This window comes from Dipodomys spectabilis, unplaced genomic scaffold (genome assembly GCF_019054845.1).
Source record: "Dipodomys spectabilis isolate Male_0828 unplaced genomic scaffold, ASM1905484v1 ptg000125l, whole genome shotgun sequence".
Taxonomy (NCBI): domain Eukaryota; kingdom Metazoa; phylum Chordata; class Mammalia; order Rodentia; family Heteromyidae; genus Dipodomys; species Dipodomys spectabilis.
The window spans coordinates 21,255,951-21,274,776 of NW_024870802.1; the positions used below are offsets into that span (position 1 = coordinate 21,255,951).

The 18,826-nt window shown below is 38.8% G+C and overlaps 2 protein-coding genes across 8 annotated transcripts in view; one reads left to right on the top strand and one right to left on the bottom strand.

Moving 5' to 3' along the window:
* The window catches only part of Kif20b (kinesin family member 20B), a 47,954-nt gene extending 39,492 nt beyond the window's left edge, over positions 1-8,462 (bottom strand). For 4 of the 5 annotated variants that reach the window (XM_042689451.1, XM_042689450.1, XM_042689449.1 and 1 more), the window contains exons 1-7: positions 8,397-8,462; positions 6,783-6,930; positions 3,246-3,332; positions 3,046-3,162; positions 2,129-2,267; positions 1,345-1,529; positions 346-382 (exon numbers count right to left, since the gene is read on the bottom strand). In XM_042689451.1, coding sequence (XP_042545385.1) covers positions 346-382; positions 1,345-1,529; positions 2,129-2,267; positions 3,046-3,162; positions 3,246-3,332; positions 6,783-6,929 — 712 coding nt within the window. In that variant the 5' untranslated portion in view covers position 6,930; positions 8,397-8,462. The remainder of the gene's footprint in view (positions 1-345; positions 383-1,344; positions 1,530-2,128; positions 2,268-3,045; positions 3,163-3,245; positions 3,333-6,782; positions 6,931-8,396) is intronic. The other variant, XM_042689448.1, reaches the window with a different exon arrangement.
* A 223-nt stretch (positions 8,463-8,685) lies between these two features.
* Pank1 (pantothenate kinase 1) overlaps positions 8,686-18,826 on the top strand; it is an 89,259-nt gene continuing 79,118 nt past the window's right edge. The window contains exons 1-2 of one of the 3 annotated variants that reach the window (XM_042689203.1): positions 8,686-8,773; positions 12,188-12,344. The gene's annotated coding sequence lies outside the window, so the exon portion shown is untranslated. The remainder of the gene's footprint in view (positions 8,774-12,187; positions 12,345-18,826) is intronic. The other 2 variants (XM_042689208.1, XM_042689204.1) reach the window with 2 other exon arrangements.

The window sequence follows — 18,826 nt, forward strand, 5'->3', positions numbered from 1 at the left end:
ATACAAATTAAATGTAAAGGACAAAGATGAAAAGAGCATCTCTTGAATTCAACATGGAAGTTATAACTAGTAAAAAGTTTATTTAAATTTACTTTAAATGAAACTTTAGTTATTGATAGTTTGCATAGTTAAGTTATTATTACCCAGATACTATGTCACTTTAGAAATTAAGACATGGGCTGGGAGCCTGTGGCTTTAGTGGATCACCTGGCTATAAAGGAAGGAACTGAATTAAAACCCCCTGTCCTCCAAAACAGAAATTATACCACTAGGAGAAATTTAAAGATAAAAGTTTTCAAATTCATTCTTTTAGTAACGAATTGAAGTGAGAAAAAAAAACCTTACCAGAAGAAGTATCAGAACTGTCATTATACACAGTGACCTAAAAAACAAGGAAGATTTTCTAAGGTTTTAAAACATTTTAAGTTAATGTTACCCAAATAAGTTACCCACTAGGGTAAAGGTATGGCCCAAATGGTAGAGTTTGCCTAGTAAGCACAAAGCCGAGTTCAAGCCCTAGTAACACACACACACACACACACACACACACACACACACACACACATTACATGTATATCATATACGCATATGTGTACACTAAATAAATCACTAAGCAAATCACAACCTTGTATCAACACAATTTGGTAGGTTTATGGTAATTTTCCCTAGTTAAATATCAGTAAGAAATGTGAGAAAGTAACCCATACCCTTTGCAAGTAAGAGATAATTAGTAAATATATAAATGTATTCCAGTTTTATTCTTTTCTCTACACTTAGGTTATTTTGTAACTTTTTATAGCTATAACTGAAAATTATTTACAAATGTGTGACGGCTATGTAACTGAACAGGCATAAAGTCACTTATTATTCTCTTATTAAACATTTAAGTTTACAAAAGAACATTAGATGCATTTATAGAACATATTATACAATAGTTATATAAAGTATTATACCAATAAAATTGTTTGGAACGTTGGTGGTGGTTAATGGTGGTTTTCTGTTAATAGTGGTTTTCGCTTTAGGAAACCACTTAAGTTTAAGAAACTTTCACTTGTTTTCTCACGTTTTCTGTATTCAATTTTGCTCATATACATTACTTTTACAATAGAAAACAGAATTTACAGAGAAAGTGCGATGCTGGTTCTATGACAAAATGAACTTTCGGAGTGTTTACACTTGTGTGCTGAAGCTACCTTATTTGTCCACTATTAGAAGGTTAAATATTTTTCTTAAAAAGAGAAGCAACAATAAAACACATCACAATATTCACTGAAACAATCTAAATAGTTGGTGAAAGAGTTTATAAAATATTTATATAGTTTACATACTAGAACACTTCCATACCTCTTTAATTTGTCGAAGTAAAGCAGTTTTGCTAGAACCTTCTTCTTTTTCTTGGTCTGGTGATAACCTTAAGTATTCTCTGGACCTATGTGGTTTAAGGTTCATCTTGATATACAGTCTTTCCTGAAGACTATCAAACAGAATATTCAAAGTTCTAGGCAGAATGCCAATATTCTCTTCTGTGCCTAAAAAGAATTGTTATGTTATATTCTCTCAGAATAGTAGGAAAGTAGCTCCTTTGTTTATTCCCAATAAGCAACGAACTAAAGTTAGAGAATTTAATGGACTCCTCAGTTTTCCATCTCCCAAATATTAGTAACATATTACTTTCAGTCTGATGCAAAACCTGAAATTCCACAGTCAGATTAGACCATAATATTAAGACTTCCAATCAACCATAATCACAAAATGAAACATCATAATGTCATAATCACAAAATGAAACATAATTTCAACCATGACTACTAATTCTATGTATCACACCAATTCTGTATTTCTTTTCATATGTATAAAGTAAATAAAAATATCAATTAAAAGCCACCAGCAAGGACTGGGGATATGGTTTATGTGATATATTACTTGCCTTGGAACACACACACACGCACACACACATACACACACGCACACACACATACACACACACAGCAATTCAGATTTAATAATCACCGATTTACTGAGAGAAAATATATCCCAGATAATAGAAAATTAACTATATACAATTAAGATAATTCTGAGTGACTACTGTTGCTTCTTGTTTCTTTTTCTTTTCTAGCCAAAATATTTACCTTGAAATGTGTATGTTTTTCCTGAATTAGTTAGTCCATACGTAAAAATCAGTCGACTCTGTCCTTTCAAGAGATCTTTTACTGGCTGCATAATGCAACCCTGAAAGAATTCTTTCTGGGAAGTTGTTGGTCCAAAAACCTAAGAAAGCATTTTTAAGACACGTCTTAGTTTAGCTGATGTTAACATTCAAATGAGCTTCATCCTATCTCAGATTTTAACCATTAGTTTTACAAAATTTATTTTCAAAGCAGATATATTTTCACTACTAAAAGTATACTTAATTGGTAACTATCAATCACAGCAAGTTTTCAAGATAGAAATCTCACCCCCTCAGCCAATCAAATTTTCACCCATTTTTAAAAGAACATCTTTAAATAAATAAAAAAAAACAAAACAGTACAGACTTACTTCCAATTATGTACTTATAAACCTGATATTAGTCTTACTCTTAAAGATATACCAGTATTGGGGCTGGGAAGGTGGCTCAGTGGTAGAGCACTTGCCTTGCATGCCTGAGGCCCTGGGTTCGATTCCTCAGCACCACATAAGCAAAAATAAAGAAAGAAAAAAGCTGGAAGTGGCGCTGTGGCTCAAGTGGTAGAGCGCTAGCCTTGAGCTGAAGAGCTAAGGGACAGCGCCCAGGCCCAGAGTTCAGGCCCCATGACTGGACCCCTCCAAAAAAATACCAGTATCAAATATCTAAGCTCAATAAGCACAAATTATTGATTATTATACACAATTATATAGCAATATAACCTAAGCCAAGTCTCATTAAAAAAAAAAATTGGTGGGCAGGGAGGTAGGTGAAGAGGAAAAGGTGCACCTCAGTGGTAAGCCCTATGTTCAATCCCCAACCACCTTCCTCTCTGACCCCCAAATTCAGTCTCACAAGGTAGTTACTTTATAGGGTACTCACCTTGGAAAAACTGAATTTCTGTACCACCTGTCCAGAATTTTTCTCACTTAACCGGCCAAGAATGCTTTGAGGATCTTTCAACAGAATAGTCTGTGAGTCCAGAACATGCACACAGCCCTAGAACAAAAACTCAAATAAATAATGACATTTTCTGTTTAATCAGAGAAAAATACTAAAATCCAAGTAAATTCAACACAAACCTCAGACTCATGTTCTTTTTCTGACTCTGTAAATGGTCTTATTCGAAGATAAACTTGAAGACAATCTTTAGATGCCACACTGTTTTCCTAAAGGAGAAAATATTTTTAAAATATGGCTTTTCAGAGACTTTCTTTTTTTAAATTTTATTGTTAAGAGATGCTGTATGGAGGAGTTACATTTACATGAATAAGGCAATGAGTACATTACTTGTCAATCTATTGTTACCTCTTCCCTTCCTTGTTGTTGTCCCACTATCCCTTCCCTCCCCTAACTCCCACACTCCAACTCCTCCCACACACATCTCCTGCCTCCTGAAGTTGTAATATACTGAAATTTCCAATATACTGTCTTGTGGTTCTCTCTGTTGCAACAGGACATCCTGAGTCCTTGTTTCAGCATTTTGTTATTCCCCTTTCCCTCCCCAGATTAGACATTACGTATATACAAGATGCAGGGCAACAAGAGTACAGTGACAACAGGGGATATGCCACAGGGAAAAGAGCATACAAAGGAAACAACAAAAAACAAAATAAAATAAAATCACATGGTACATTTAAAACAGTAACAATAAAGACAGACCTGTTGTGTCCATATCTTGGAGTTCATTTCACTTAGCATCATCTTATATGCTCAGTAGATGAGTAGATTAAGAAAACGTGGTACATATATACAATGGAATTCTATGCTTCCATCAGAAAAGGACACCGCCCCATTTGTTAGGAAATGGAAAGACTTGGAAAAAATCATATTAAATGAAGTTACCCAGTCCCAAAGAGATTTAGGTCCCATGGTTTCCCTTATTTGCAATAACCAGTATACATATAGGATAATCTTATGAGATGAGCTGAAAGGCTCAAAAATCATGTACAAATAAGAGTATCTTTCTTTAACATCACTGATTATTACTTAGTAATCAGAGATTATTTCTAAGTGAACAGACACTATTTTGTTTTGTTTCTTGGGATTTTTGGAGTCTCACTCTACAGGCCTAACTGGTCTTGAACTTTCTGTCCTCCTACTTCAGCCTCCCAAGTGCAGGAATTACAGACCTGCAGCTCTGTACCAAGCCACTATTCTATTTTTAGCCATTTTGTATGATTAAAGACAGACCCAAAAGATAGTTGTCTTTTTAAAAAAATATCAAAGTACACTACAAGAGTACATCTCCTGTACTTATTACATTTACATATAAAGTTTGCAAAAAGCCCTTTTCCATAAAATTCTAATCTGATTAACACAGAATTTTTTATTATGGGAGTCTCTGTTTTCATTGAGGAAGAAATTAGTTTACTGCACTTTATTTAAAAAATAATTTTAAAGAAAAAGTCTTAAAAAGAACTATATCTAAACACTGATCAAGTAGCACTGTATTCATAAAGTGCTTTGTTACATGGCACCTCCTTTGTACAACTACAAAAGACAATATTTTTTTTAAAAAAAGACAAGCAAACCTTAACTGAAAATTGATGTGATAATAGAAAATTGTGCCTGGTACCAGTGGCTCACATCTATAATCCTGGCTGTTCAGGAGGCCAGCCCAGGCAGGTAAGTCCATGAGACTCTTATCTTCAATAAACGACTGAGAAAAGGCCAGAAGTGGCTGTGGTTCAAGTAGTAGAGCAATAGCCTTGAGCACAAAGAGGCTCAGGGACAGTGCCCAGACAAAGTTCAAGCCCCCAGGACCAGCAAGCAAGCAAGCAAGCAAGAAGGGCAGGAGGAGGGAGAGGGAAAGAGGGAGGGAAGAGAGAAGGAAGGAAGGAAGGAAGGAAGGAAGGAAGGAAGGAAGGAAGGAAGGAAGGAAGGAAGGAAGGAAGGAAGGAAGGAAGGAAGGAAGGAGAGAAAAATCTCAATAGCCCCCAATTTGTGCCTTTCCTAGGTGTGCTATTCAACTTGATCTTCCTCAACTCTGCATCTGCCATTCCCATTGATGGGAAAGCAGCTCACAGTCCAGTCTACCCAGGACTTCTTGGTCTCCTTGAAGGTTAATGAGGAACCTTCTTCAGAGTGCAAGGTAGTCATCCTCTTTGTGGTACTCTGGACTGGCCGAGGTGACTACCCTGTTACCTTAGGATAATTGGATCTCCCACCTTCTGAGGGGTGAGGGCAGAACAGAAACTTAAAGTCTTCATATAGCAGTGAACACTCAATATTTTGTGGGGGAGGGGAGGCAAAGGGAGAAGAGAGAAGAAGGGTAAAATAAGGAAGGACTCTTAAGGTCCCAAGTACAGAGTCACCAAACTAGTGCTACCCTAAAGCTGTCTCTCCACTGTATTTTATAGTTAGACCTTCCTGAGCCAAAGTGAATTTAAGAAGTGCTATCTTTAGGAAGTTCCCTGGCCAAAGACTGAGGCACAATACATAGTAACAAAGTCATCATCCATGAAAATTTGAGATATCAGAGTGACACAGGTTATCTGTACACTTATCTAGAAGGGAATTCTCCTAAAGTTTTGGATCTTATTTACTATCTTAACTCCACCTACCTTCATGATTCTAAATGACTTTTCATTTCTGACACTTTCTAGGCTGTTATCTGCATTAAGCTAAGATCTGAACATAAGTCTGCAGGACAAGATGCAGAAAATTCAAAATAATTGGGAAACTTGATTTATATATATTATATGTAATATATATATACATATACATAAATATAACAACTAAAGGTGGGCATCAGTGGCTCAGCCTACAATCCCAGATGCTCAGGAGACTAATATATGAAGACCACAGGTCAAAGCCAGCCCAGGAAGGAAAGTCCATAGAGACTCTTATCCCTAGTTAACCAACAAAAAGGCAGAAATGTAGGTTTAGCTCAAGTGGTAGACTGCCAGTTTTGGGTAAAAAAGCCAAGGAACAGTGCTCAAGCCCTAAGTTCAAGCCCCAGACCTGCAAGCAGGTGTATGTACACACACAAACATAGGAAAGGCTTATTTTGTAGATGTTGCAAGTTCAGATCCACCACAATAAAGCAAGTATCATCATAAAAATGTCACAAGACTATCCTATTAGTAAGTACAACTGCTGAGGAATGCAATTTTAAAATGTTTTTATTTAACTTTTTTTCTTAAAGGGTTACCAAGTAAGTGAGGGCATAGATACCTACGTTTAAATCTAAGACCTGAAACATACTTACATATTTCTTTCTGCTTTTTGTTTGTTTGTTTTTTGTTGGCCGTGGGGCTTGAATTCTGGGCCTGGGCACTCTCCCTCAGCTCTTCAGCTCAAGGTGAGCGCTCTACCACTTGAGCCATAGCACCACTTCTAGTTTTCTGAGTCGTTTATTGGAGATAAGAGTCTCATGGACTTTCCTGTCTGGGCTGGCTTTGAACTATGATCCTCAGATCTCAGCCTCCTGAGTAGCTAGGATTAGAGGCGTGAGCCACCGGCACCCAGTTCTTTTGACCTAGGGCTCCGTGGAAAATTTACTGAGATCCAAGTTTGCCTTAAGTCTAGAAAGCTTAAGAATTTTTAGTTGAATGACATGCACACATTTCCCTCTGATGACAATCAACATGAAACTTTTGTTTTACTGTACTTACTTGAGTGTTTGATGCAGCTAAGGAAAATTCACGAGAGAGATCAAGCTTAATGCCATCAAAATTTATTTCCGAAGGCCTTGCAACTGGGTCAGCACTAAAAATATAAGACGGTCTAGGCACCCCATCTTGATTCAAATTACATTCCATTCTGTAAGAACAGCAGCAATGCCTCAGACAAGCTTAAAAAGTCAGCACATAAGCCAGCCGTAACTTTAAAAGTGTACAGTATAGACCCCTGTTTTCCCCCAAACAACCAGTCTTCAGAGAAGGAAAATATTACACTGCTTCATTTATAACAATAATGACCAAATTATACATATACATTCTGAATTAAGTAATAACCAACACAGCCTAGTATGATTCATATGATCAATCCATAGGTAGATCCATTCAAAGACATTTCATAAAATAATCTATGATGAAATGTTCACCATCAGTCTGAAAGCCTCTCAGATATCAAAGATTATAGCCTGAAGTTTAGTTATTCATTATCCAGTATCTTCTAAAGAATATTGCAGAATATTGTGGCTCATACCTGTAATATTAGCTACTCAGGGGGCTGAGAAGCCAACCTGGACAAACTCTGAGGATTCTTATCTCCAACTAACCTGAGGAGGTTTGACTCAAGTGGTAGAGTGTTAGCTTGAGTGAAAAGGCTAAGCAAGAGTGCCAATTACTGAGATCAAGCCCCTAGTACCTGCACCAGAAGGATTACAAATGCTTCTCTTACATTCAATCTTTCCAAGTTCAAGTAAGAAATGAAATAATGTATGAGTATATTTTAAAGAATACCTGGACAACACTTGCCTAAAATGTGTAAGGCTTTGTATTCCATCCCCAGAATCCAATAAAGAAATGCCCGACCCATCACAGGTTCGTTTCTGTTGTTGTTTTGTTTGGGGAGATACTGGGGACTTGGGAGTTACTGGGAATTAAAAATCAGGGTCTTCATCTTGCAAGTGCTACAGATGTTAGGCTTTTTTATTTTTCGTTTTTTTTCAGATAGCCTACCATTTCTGTTAGGACAAGCTTATAACCCGGACCCTCCTATTTTGGCTTCACTCCATCATCTTTTCTTCCACCTCCAGGTAGCTAGGATCACAGGTGTAGTCCACTTTACACTACATTCCAGCACACGTCTTAAAGGGAACAAGGCATCACTCTACTATTACAACTGAATTAACAGCAAATCACTAAACTTAAAAGGTAAATTTACAGGTAACGTTAACACTCAAGGCTGTATAGAGAATCTCCTGGGTGCACAATAACCAGGTAGCAAAGAAGACCCCTGGCTCTTCGACAAGATTATAAAACATTACAAGCACTTGGCTGGAAAAAGTACTAACGCGCACGCCCACGGGTTCAGTTCTTCACGGGAGGTGGGGACATAAAGTAAAAAGCCCCGAACTCGTAAGCGGGCGGGGAGGCCCCACTCGGGTTAAACCCTAACCCAACGCAGTCCGGGCGGGTGCCCGCCGCGCCCCAACCCAGCTCCTGGTCACGAACCCCGTCAGGAAATGTTGACACTGCCACAGCCACTTCCCCGGCCTCAGCACGGGCGTACGGGCAGCTCCCCACCTCCTCTGCTGCCTCTCGTGAGGGTCACCTCCTCACCTGGACCGTCGCCGGCGCCGCCGCCGCCACCGCGCTAAGCTGTTCCGGTTTTCAAATTCAAACAATGGCGGCAGGGCACGCGCTGAACTCTGGGAGTGGGCGGGGCTTCCCGGAGCGAACTGGGATGGCCCAGTGGCTCGCGCCGCCCGCGGCTGCCGGAAGACGCGTTCAAGCCGGGGGTTGAAGGGGAGGCGGGACTTAGACCGCGAGACAACCAATGAGGCAGCTGCGGGCGCTGGAGGGGCGGCGGGGATTCGGAGGGTCGAGTTTGCCCACCTCTGGGATCCGCGTGGCCGCGGAGTTGTCAACCCCGGTTGGTTGGACTTGGGTCTGGGATTCCATCCTCGAACCTGAAAGGACGTGGCCTGGGCGCCGAGGTGAGGCCGCGACTCTCCCAGGGACGCCCCGAGGAGTGGCGTAGGACGTGTCACCTCCGGGGTCTGTCCCCGCGGGGCTGGAAAAGACCCCTCCCTCCAGGGTCCGTGCGTCCCGGGCTCTGGCGGGGGTCCGGCCGGTCGTCCGCGCGGCCCGGGTGGAACCACCCGACGTCCTTGTGTGGGCGGTTTCTCGCGCTTTTCTCCTTTACTCTTTGCCGCTCCGGCTGCGAGTTGTAGTGCTGCTGGGGTGTGGGTGGCTTTGGGGGGGGGGTAGTCCTAGGCCAGGTCTTTGCAGGGCTCCCAAACCTCAGAGCCGCGGCACCTCTCTCTCTAATCCTTTTCAGAATAACCCTTTCATTGACTGCATTCATATGCAACTTAGCGTCTCTCCTCGCTGTTCCCCATTTCAAAGAAAACTAACCCCGGCGATCGCGTGTTTACCCCGGCGTTCGCGTGTTTACCCCGTGCCGGTACTCAGCGTTGTTGACCATTGGGCCCCGGTCCTTCCTGGTGGCTGCTGTTCGCATGACATTTGACAAATTCCCAGGAAACTAGGGTTCGCAATGTTGTGAGCGGGAAGGCAAGCAGCGCAAGGATTTAAACTCAGCTCAAGCGTTTCTGTACTCTTCCTCTTATTTGTGGTCCTATTTTCAGCTGTTTTTACTCGATTCGAAGCATTTTCTGCAACGCCTAGTTGGATCAGCTTACTGTCTTGTGTTTGCATGTCCCATCAGCTTCCTTTTCCCTCACTAAAATTTCAGTGTCTCATTCGCCTTCTTTCTGCACGAAATAATCAACTATGAGGTGAATTAGTTTGCAATAGAAAGGAGGATGTGGGACTGTAAGACAAATGGACGGAAAAAAGTGTCCATGTTTAGGAAAGATAAAACAGAAACTTCAGACTAAAACTGGTGTGTGTGTGTGTGTGAAAGTTCTGGGGCAGAGCATGAATAAGGGCCTTCCACAGAGCTCTCCCTTGTCTATCCCGACCCCTCCCCCCTACCATGCGCTGCCACTTTATCCACACCTCCTCCTCTGGCTTTTTGCTGCTTAATTGAAGATAAGAGTTTCTTGGATGGGGTGGGGGAGCCAGACACAGGCTTACAAGGCATATCCTCTGATTTCAGCCTGAATAGCTGGGATTGCAGGTGTGAACCATCAGTGCCCAGTTTTGCTGTTATCTTTTTAACCAAGCTTTGGCTATATATTGCTCAAACTAGATGCCAACTCAGGATATTCCTGTCCTAGTCTCTTTTGTCTTCTGGGAATACAGGGGTGTGTACATCCCTGGCAAAAATGAAGTCTTTTCTTTAGTGGGACTTTTTTTCAAAGTCTTCATTGCTTCTTCAGACAAGACTTTTATCATTGAATCCGTCCTGTCTGTTATCCCTCATAATGTCTTGCTGCTTTTACTAATTGCCACTGATTCCCCAATTTAGAAAACCTGCAGGTCATTTTTTACTTGGCAAGTATTTGTTTTTAAAATCTATACCATAGGGGGTAGAAACAATGGAAAAGGCTATTATAAATTAAGGGATTTATATTCTAATGAAGGAGACAATTAGAATACAAATCATTGAGAAATTGTAACTGTAGTGAGTAGTTTGAAGGAAATGTTCTTAAAACTGGAAGACTGTATTGAGAACTTGAACAAATGTTCATCTGTATTTTCAAGGATCATTAGGAAATCAGAAAGAGATGGGCAGGGAACTTTCTACCAGGCACACCAAAAATCCAGTGGATGTTCCTTTTGTTCGAGCTCCCAGAAGCATTCAGCAGTTGAGTGTTTTATTCACACAACTATGTTGGCCTTGAAATATCTTTATTTGGCTGCTGGATTGCATTTTTGTACTTGTTCCCCTTTTGTACTTGTAACCTAACTAGCTACCCCTCTTAGTCTCCCTTTCTATCTTGTCTACCCAAGCCCTAAATTAAAAAACTTCTCAAGAGTCCTGAACCTTCTATTTGTCACCTGCATGGTTTTTCCCCTTGACAACTTGCAGCCTTATTAACTCTTAAGGGTTGAAAAAAGACCTGTAAACTGCTGATTCCTAAATTTCTCATTCTCTCCAGACCTCTCCTTCTACTCTATAGAAATATCCCAATACGGGGCTGGGAAGGTGGCTCAGTGGTAGAGTGCTTGCCTTGCATGCCTGAGGCCCTGGGTTCGATTCCTCAGCACCACATAAGCAAAAAGAAAAAAGCTGGAAGTGGCGCTGTGACTCAAATGGTAGAGTGCTAACCTTGAGCTGAAGAGCTGAGGGACAGCGCCCAGGCCTAGAGTTCAGGCCTCATGACCGAACCCCCCCCCCAAAAAAAAAAGAAATATCCCAATACCCACTAACACCTTCAAATGAATGTGGGCCAGATATCTCTAAGCATATTCCCTTCTTGAGTCCAGATTTTTATAAGACCCAAACTCTCTCCCCCTTAATTAACTCCTCTATCTCAATAAATGGTAAAAACATGTATCTACCCAATTACTCAAGACAAAGGAACCGACTTTGAGTCCTCTTTATCCAGTGGAAGCTTGTAGGAAGGTGAACAAGAACACATCCATATGTTGTTAGGGTAGCACATGTCATGGGGACAGAAGCTTCAGAGAATTGAACCCTTCTAGACCTTACTCATGAATGTCTAAATCTAGCTGCTTGTTTATATCCTTTAAAATATATCTTATAGTAAGTTCACAAATGTAAATTTGCCTAAGTTCTGTGATTCACTATAATCAAAATAATCAAACCTCTGGAGGGAATAATAAGAACCTCAATTGTAGTTGGTCAGTTACGAGTTCTGAGACCTAAACTTGCTGTTAGGTCTGAGATAGGGGTTGAACAGTGTCAGAATTTAATTAGAGAACATCCATCTGATGTCTGCTGCAGAACTGTTTGTTTGCCTGCTGCTGAGGAGAAATCCTTACACATTTTAGGAACACAAAAGTACTATGTTATAAAGATGTACAGAAGAAAGCATCCTATCCATCGTGTAAAAAAAACATATCTATATGCGTGTATATATATGTATACATACAACTATATATGTGTAACGTGTAAGTTGTACATGACAATGAATTTTGGCTTCTATGGACAATGTTTTTGCTTTGGAATGTTGTTATTGTTTTACTTAGCAGTAGAGTCACTGTGATTTACCTTTAAAAGATTCAACAAAAATAACAATAGAAAGGAATGTGGCAAAATATTAATAATTGGTGAAACTTGTTGAAAGATACGATGATGTGCATTGAGTTATTCATCCAACTTTCTTAAATAACTGAGATTTTTCTAATATAGGAAGAGGAGGAGCAAAAAGAATACAATTTTACCTTTTAGCCAAGTTATTCATTTTGTATTTTATGAAATATATGGACTGTATTAAGGATGAGTACAATACTTTCTGTACTTCTCTTTTTGAAAGGCTTATCTTCTGGAGAAGATAATAGAAGCAGTCAAGGAGAATGCTGTTGAACCAATTAGGAAACTATTGAAGCTATCCCAGCAAGAGATGCTGACAATGTGGACTTGATGACAGAGGAGATGTAGAGGAGATATAGAGCAGAGAACAGATTTCAGAGGTATTTTTTTTTTCCATTTCCAAAATCACTAAATTTTACCTTAGAGATACAAGCCCAACATGACTAAAACGTGCTTATGATTTAGTCCCCATTTCAAATAAGACATCCTATCTGTGTCCTTGTAATGAACATTTAGCACAGAATGAAAAAAATGTTATGTTAAATCAAACTGATTTCCTGACCAGGTTTTGGCTTCTAGGTTTTGGCCTACCTCACTTACAGACCACCACAAAAATGAATGGAACTATAAAGGGAGTTATGAACTTTTTGGTTTCCTAGTACATATAAAATTTATGTTTGAGCCAGGCATCTGTGGCTCACGCCTATAATCCTAGCTACTCAGGAGGCTGAGATCTGAGGATTGCAGTTCTAAGCCAGCTCAGGCAGGAAACTCCGTGAGACTCTTATCTCCAATAAACCACTCAGAAAACTGGAAGTGGCTCAAGTGATAGAGCACTTGCCTAGAGCTGAGGAGCTGAGGGATAGTGCCCAGGCCCAGAGTTCAAGCCCTATGACCGACAAAAAAAAACAAACAAACTAAGTTTGAAGCTGGTGCAGGTGGCTCACACTTGTCATCTGAGCTACTCAGAAGGCTGAGATCTTAAGATTACAGTTCATAAGCCAGCCGAAGCAGGAAAGTCCGTGAGACTCTTATCTGCACTACTCAGAAAAAGTTGGAAATGATGCTGTGACTCGAGTGGCAGAGTGCTAGCCTTGAATACAAAGAGACTCAGGGACAGGGCCCAGGCCCTGAGTTCAGGCCCCAGGACTGGCAAAAAGCAATGGTTTGTTTAAAAGAAAAGTTATGTATATATTGTATTGTAGCACAATAGCATGATATCTTTTAAAATATACATGCCTTAATTAAGAAATACATTGTTACTGAAAAAATGCTAACCTTCATCTGAGCCTTCAGTGAGTTATAATTTTTGGACTGGTGGAAGATTTTTCTTTGTTATTGATGGCTGCTGACTAATCAGAGTGGTGGTCACTTAATGGAATGGATGTAGTAATTTCTTTAAAAAGGCAAAAGTGAAGTATACATATTGATTGGCTCTTCCTTTCATGAAAGAATTCCCTGTAGTATAATGTGTTATTTGATAACATTTTACTCATACTTACTTTGGGTGAAATTTACTACAGAAGTTTTACACTTCTATAATATAAAGTTTTGCCTTGGTCTCATGGACCGCAGAGTGGGTATTGTGTAAGCAGATGTGAATAAACAATCTCACACATCTCCATCCAAATTCATGAGCAACCAGGTACACTATCAAGGAGAAGTAGCATGAAAAGGAATCCTTTGTTTTAAGATTTTTAATTCCTCCTAGAAAATCATCTCTTTTTTTCTAAACAGTCTCAACAATGAGCTTAAAATCATTGGTAAACCATGTCGTAAACAGATGTGCTGTCATTCAGGCTTTACAGTTTCCTTTCATATAGCTCAGACAGTAGATTTGGTGTAATTCTTTTTTGTTTTTTGTTTTTTTGGGTCCGGTCATGGGGCCTGAACTCTGGGCTTGGGCGCTGTCCCTCAGCTCTTCAGCTCAAGGCTAGTGTTCTACCACTTGAGCCACAGCGCCACTTCTGGCTTTTTTCTTTTTTTTGTTTATGTGGTGCTGAGGAATTGAACCCAGGGCCTCATGCATGCAAGGCAAGCGCTTTACCACTGAGCCACCTTCCCAGCCCGATTTGGTGTAATTCTTACGGGCACTAAATTTCCAGAAAGGTTTCTACTTTTTTCTTTTTTGCCAGTTCTGGGACTTGGAACTCTGGCCTTTGGCATTCCCCCTAAGCTCCTTTTGCTCTGTTTTTGCTGTGATTAATTGGACATTAATCCTGCCAAGACTGGCTTCCAACCAAAATCCTCAGATCTCAACCTCCTGAGTAGCTAGGATTACAGGCTTTTAAGTCATCATCTCCAGTTGCAGCCCAACAAGTGTCAATTTGTCCTTCAAAGCCTTTAAACTAGGTAATGACTTCTCTCTAGCAATAACTGTCTTATGTGGCATCTTCCATATGAAGCTTTTATGACTGCATTGAGAATCTGTTGTTTAGTGTAACTACCTTCTTCAGCAATCTCAGCTCAGTTTTCTGGGTAACTTGCTGCAACTTCTCTATCAGCATTTGATAGTTCTCCTTGCACTTTTAAATCATAAAGGTTGTTGCTTTTCTTAAAACTCATAAACCAACCTCTACTATCTTCAGATTCTACTTCTATAGCTTTCTAACCGCTGTCATAATTCATTAAATTGAAGAGTTAGAGCCTTGTTCTGGGCTTAATGGAATGTTATGACTGGTTTAATCTTCTCTAAAAACCTGTAAAACTTCCTCCTTATCTACAATTAAGCTCTTTCATCTTCTTAGCATTTGTGTGTTTACTAGAGTAGCATTGTTGCTCTCTAGAACCTTTTTTTCTTTTGCATTCACAAGTTGGCTATTTGATTCATGAGACCTAGCTTTCTGTCTGTCTCAACTTATGACATGTCTTTCTCATTAAGCCTTATCACTGCTAGCATTTGATTTAAAGTATAAGATGTACAACTCTTCATTTCACTTGAACACTTAGAGACCACTGAAGAGTTGTTAATTGTTCTAATTTCAGTGTTGTTGTGTCTCAGAGATTAAGGAAGCCTTATGAACCTATTGCCTGATGAACCAGTCATTGGTGTAGTCAGTATACTTACACTTTATTACATTTGCTATCTATATGAGTGAAATTCATGTTGGCCTAAAACAATTACAATAATAACCTTAAAGATCAATTATTACCAATAATCATAACAGATACAATGATAATAATAGAAATTTTGAAATGGTGGAAAAATGGTCCTAATAGACTTGCTTGACACAGCTTTCCACAAACCTTTATTTTGTAAAAGAAAACAAGACAGTGCTTACAATATCTATGAAGTATAATAATAAAATGAGATATACTCATAATAACTAACTTTTTATGTGCTAGATATTATCTAAGCAATTTATACTCATTTTAATCCTAAGTCACTCTATGAGTTAAAGAAACTGGAATAAAGCTATCAAGGAATGATGAAAGTATCTGTTTCATAGAGGTGGGAAGATCAAATCAGGTGAGACAGTGAAGTACTTATAAATGTACCTGGCTTATGGATGGAGATGTCCTTAGGTGGTAAAATGGCTGCCTGTGCTTGCCTAATGAGCATGTGGCCTTGAGTTCAAACCTCAGTTTTCCAAAAAAGAAAAATAAAGTACTTGGTACTTGTTAAATACTAATTTGCTTAAACTTGTCTAATTAGTAAACTTGTCTAATTAGTAAATTAGAATTTGCATCTGAGTAGTCAAGCACTAAAGTCTATACAATTAATTACTACATTTAACTACTGCATTGCAAAGTTTGGATCCAACCGCCATGGAATTGTATTTTTAAAAGATTGAATGTTTAACTCGTGATACAAAGCCATCTCTAATAGCACAAATAAAGCAAGTTGGTGTTTATCTCAAAAGCAAAGTATATGTGTTTATTACAAGGGTTTGAATAACAACTTCAACAGAAATTTATCAAGTACTTGCTCTATGGAAGGTGATCTCTACCTTTAAGAAGCTTGTAGTCCAAAGCAACCTTTCTCAGTCTAGAAAGAATTAATTCCATTGTGTGTAGTATATTAACTGTTCTCTTGTGTATCTACTATGGTATTAGTTCTGCATCGTTTTGTGAAAACAGTCCCAAAGTTTTTTAGAGAACACATAACTTCAAATACTGTAATTAAAATATACAAGAGGGCCTAGGAGTTAGGTCACAAATGGTGGCAAGCTTGCTGACACTCTAGGTTCAACTCTCAATAAAGCTAAAAAGAAAACAGGCAGAAATGGGAGCAGAATATAGCTTAAATGTAGTTTCCATAAAGTCAGACAGACTCTGAATATAACCTCAGACACTTCAAGAGAGTGTGTCTCATAAAGTTCTTGTGATGATTAAAATAGCACATATGATTTATTTAGTACATGGTAGTGGCTACTCATAGTGGTAGCTGATTTTAGTGAGACTACTTAGATTCACTTAGAATATCTATCATGGACCATTCTTGCCCTGATATCTAAATCAGTGCTTTACATGTAACAGATAGTCAATAAATATTTTTTATTTAAAAACAGCCTACCAGTGAAAAGTTTTATTAATCTTTTTATTATAAAAATGTGAACCCCAAACAACATGTTTTTTGTTTCTTGCTAGTGTTTTTTAGCGTATTTAAAATGTACTATGTGATTTTTTTTGTTTCTTTTGTATGTTCTTTCCCCATGGAATAACCCGTTTTCACTGTATTTGATGTCAGTGAAAAGTTTTTAAATTAGTGTATAGACTAGAATGAATAATGGCATTTGCCATTGAATTGTAGAAAAGCAATTCTAAGCAATAGAAAGATAGAAAGCAATGAGACCAGAGAACAAGAACACACAAAAACTAAATGCATACTTCATTATGACTTTAAGTAGAGCTAAAGTGGATAAAGTAAAAGATGAATAAAATATGTAGAAGCTAGATCATAAATGGTACTATGTAACATGCTTTAACGAAGAGTTGGCATTAAATTCAAGTAGATATAAGAAATTGTGCCCAGCAGAGGCATAGAAGAAAGCAAAAAAGAAGCAATAAGAAGAGTTGGGTCTAAAATACCTGAGTCTTACAAAGGAGGGAATCAGGAGATGAAGAATCAGTATGTAGAAGCTTAATCACATTACTTAAATGTACCAAGGTAACCAGTAGAAGTTATTCTCTTAAGTGTTTGTCATTCAGCACATGCCTGTACTTCCAACACTCAGGAAGCTTGGGCAAGGAGCTTGAGTTCAAGGCTAGTCTTGGCTACATAGTGAGAACTTGCTTCAACATAGTGAGAACTTGCTTCAAAAATCAATGTCACATGTATCTGTGACTGTAGAAAATAAATAGATGGGGCTGAGCAAAGTGGCTCATGCCTGTAATTCCACCTATTTGAGAGGTGGAGATACAAGGACTGAGGTTCAAGACCTGACCAAATGGAAAAAGTTAGCAAGACTTTATCTCAAAGAACAATCTAGGCATGGTGGTATGCACCTGTAATCCCAGCTACACATGAGTAGGAAAGACAATTATGACCCAAGTCTAGCCTGAATCAAAATGTGGGAGCAAAAAGGTGTTTTTTTTTTCCTGGAACAAAAAGCAAGAGATCCTATCTTAAAAAATAATGAAAGTAAAAAGGGCAGTGACTCAAGGCCCTGAATTCCAATCCACTGCAAAAATAAATAAGTAAATAAAAAAGTGTTTATAATTGATGTCCAGAAGGACTAGAGTAGGCTTTTTATGTTAAGCTCTTTTCAGATTTGTATTGAGCTTTTTAAATTTTAATGTGTCAAAGAAAACATTTATTAAGCACTGTATGTAGCTGTGAGATCCCATCACCTCCTTAGTAAAGAAGGCTCCCTACTCTTGAACCTGTAGAGCCTGCATCATTGACACCAGAGCCTAGAGCGTCTACACTTAGTTCCCTGCATTTATTTTTTCTTTTTCATGACCAGCTTCTCATTATTCACTCATTATTCATCTGACATCATCCTCAGAGATGCCATCTTTGCCCTCTACCTGAAGTCACCCCCAGACAGTCACTTTCTATCACATGGCCTAGTTTACTTTCTTCCTACACTTAAAAATACTTGTGTTTTGCTAACAGTGTGTTTTTCTCCATCACAATATAACCTTTTAAGCCAAGACCTTAATCTGACTGCTCACTATTTGATCCCTAGTACATATAACCATGTCTGACATATAGGAATTGTTCAATGAATATCTGTTCAGTGAATAAAGTTTTACAGATATCATAGAACTTTTATACTACTGTATACTACTTGTATACTACTGAGTATACAACATAGGATTTGGTTTGAGAGTATGAGCCAACTGTAACTGTTGTGTACATTAGATATTAAATAAAATCTTTTGCTTAAATAACTAATATTATGGGCTGTCTTTTGCTATCTCATTTAAAACGTTACACACCAGTATTTCTCAAGTATGTACAGGAGTGTATGCATACATTTATGTAACTAAGAGTGAACTTTTTTCTATTGTCCAGACCCTTCTGAGTGCCCTATGTAGGGCTTTCTTTTCTGTTTCACCGCAGGAACACTTGAAAAGGCTTGTGAGCATTCTGGATATTGATAAGGATGAAATCCACAGATAGCAATACAAATAGCAGCTTAGTGAAGTCTTAGAGTATGTGGACATCCTTCACCTTGGACATCCTTCATGTGTATGAACCCAAAGCCAAGTATTGGTGGCTACAAACAGCAATAACAATAGCACTTGTGGCTTCTGTACTAAATGTGGCATACTCATTCAAATGGTAAGAGGTTGCTTGGCTTCCAAATATCTCTTTAACTACTAGTTAGCAACCATATCCTCATGAGGTTTTTCTCTCCCACTGCCTTTTTTTGGTTGGTCATGGGCTTGAACACTGGGCTTGAGAGCTGTC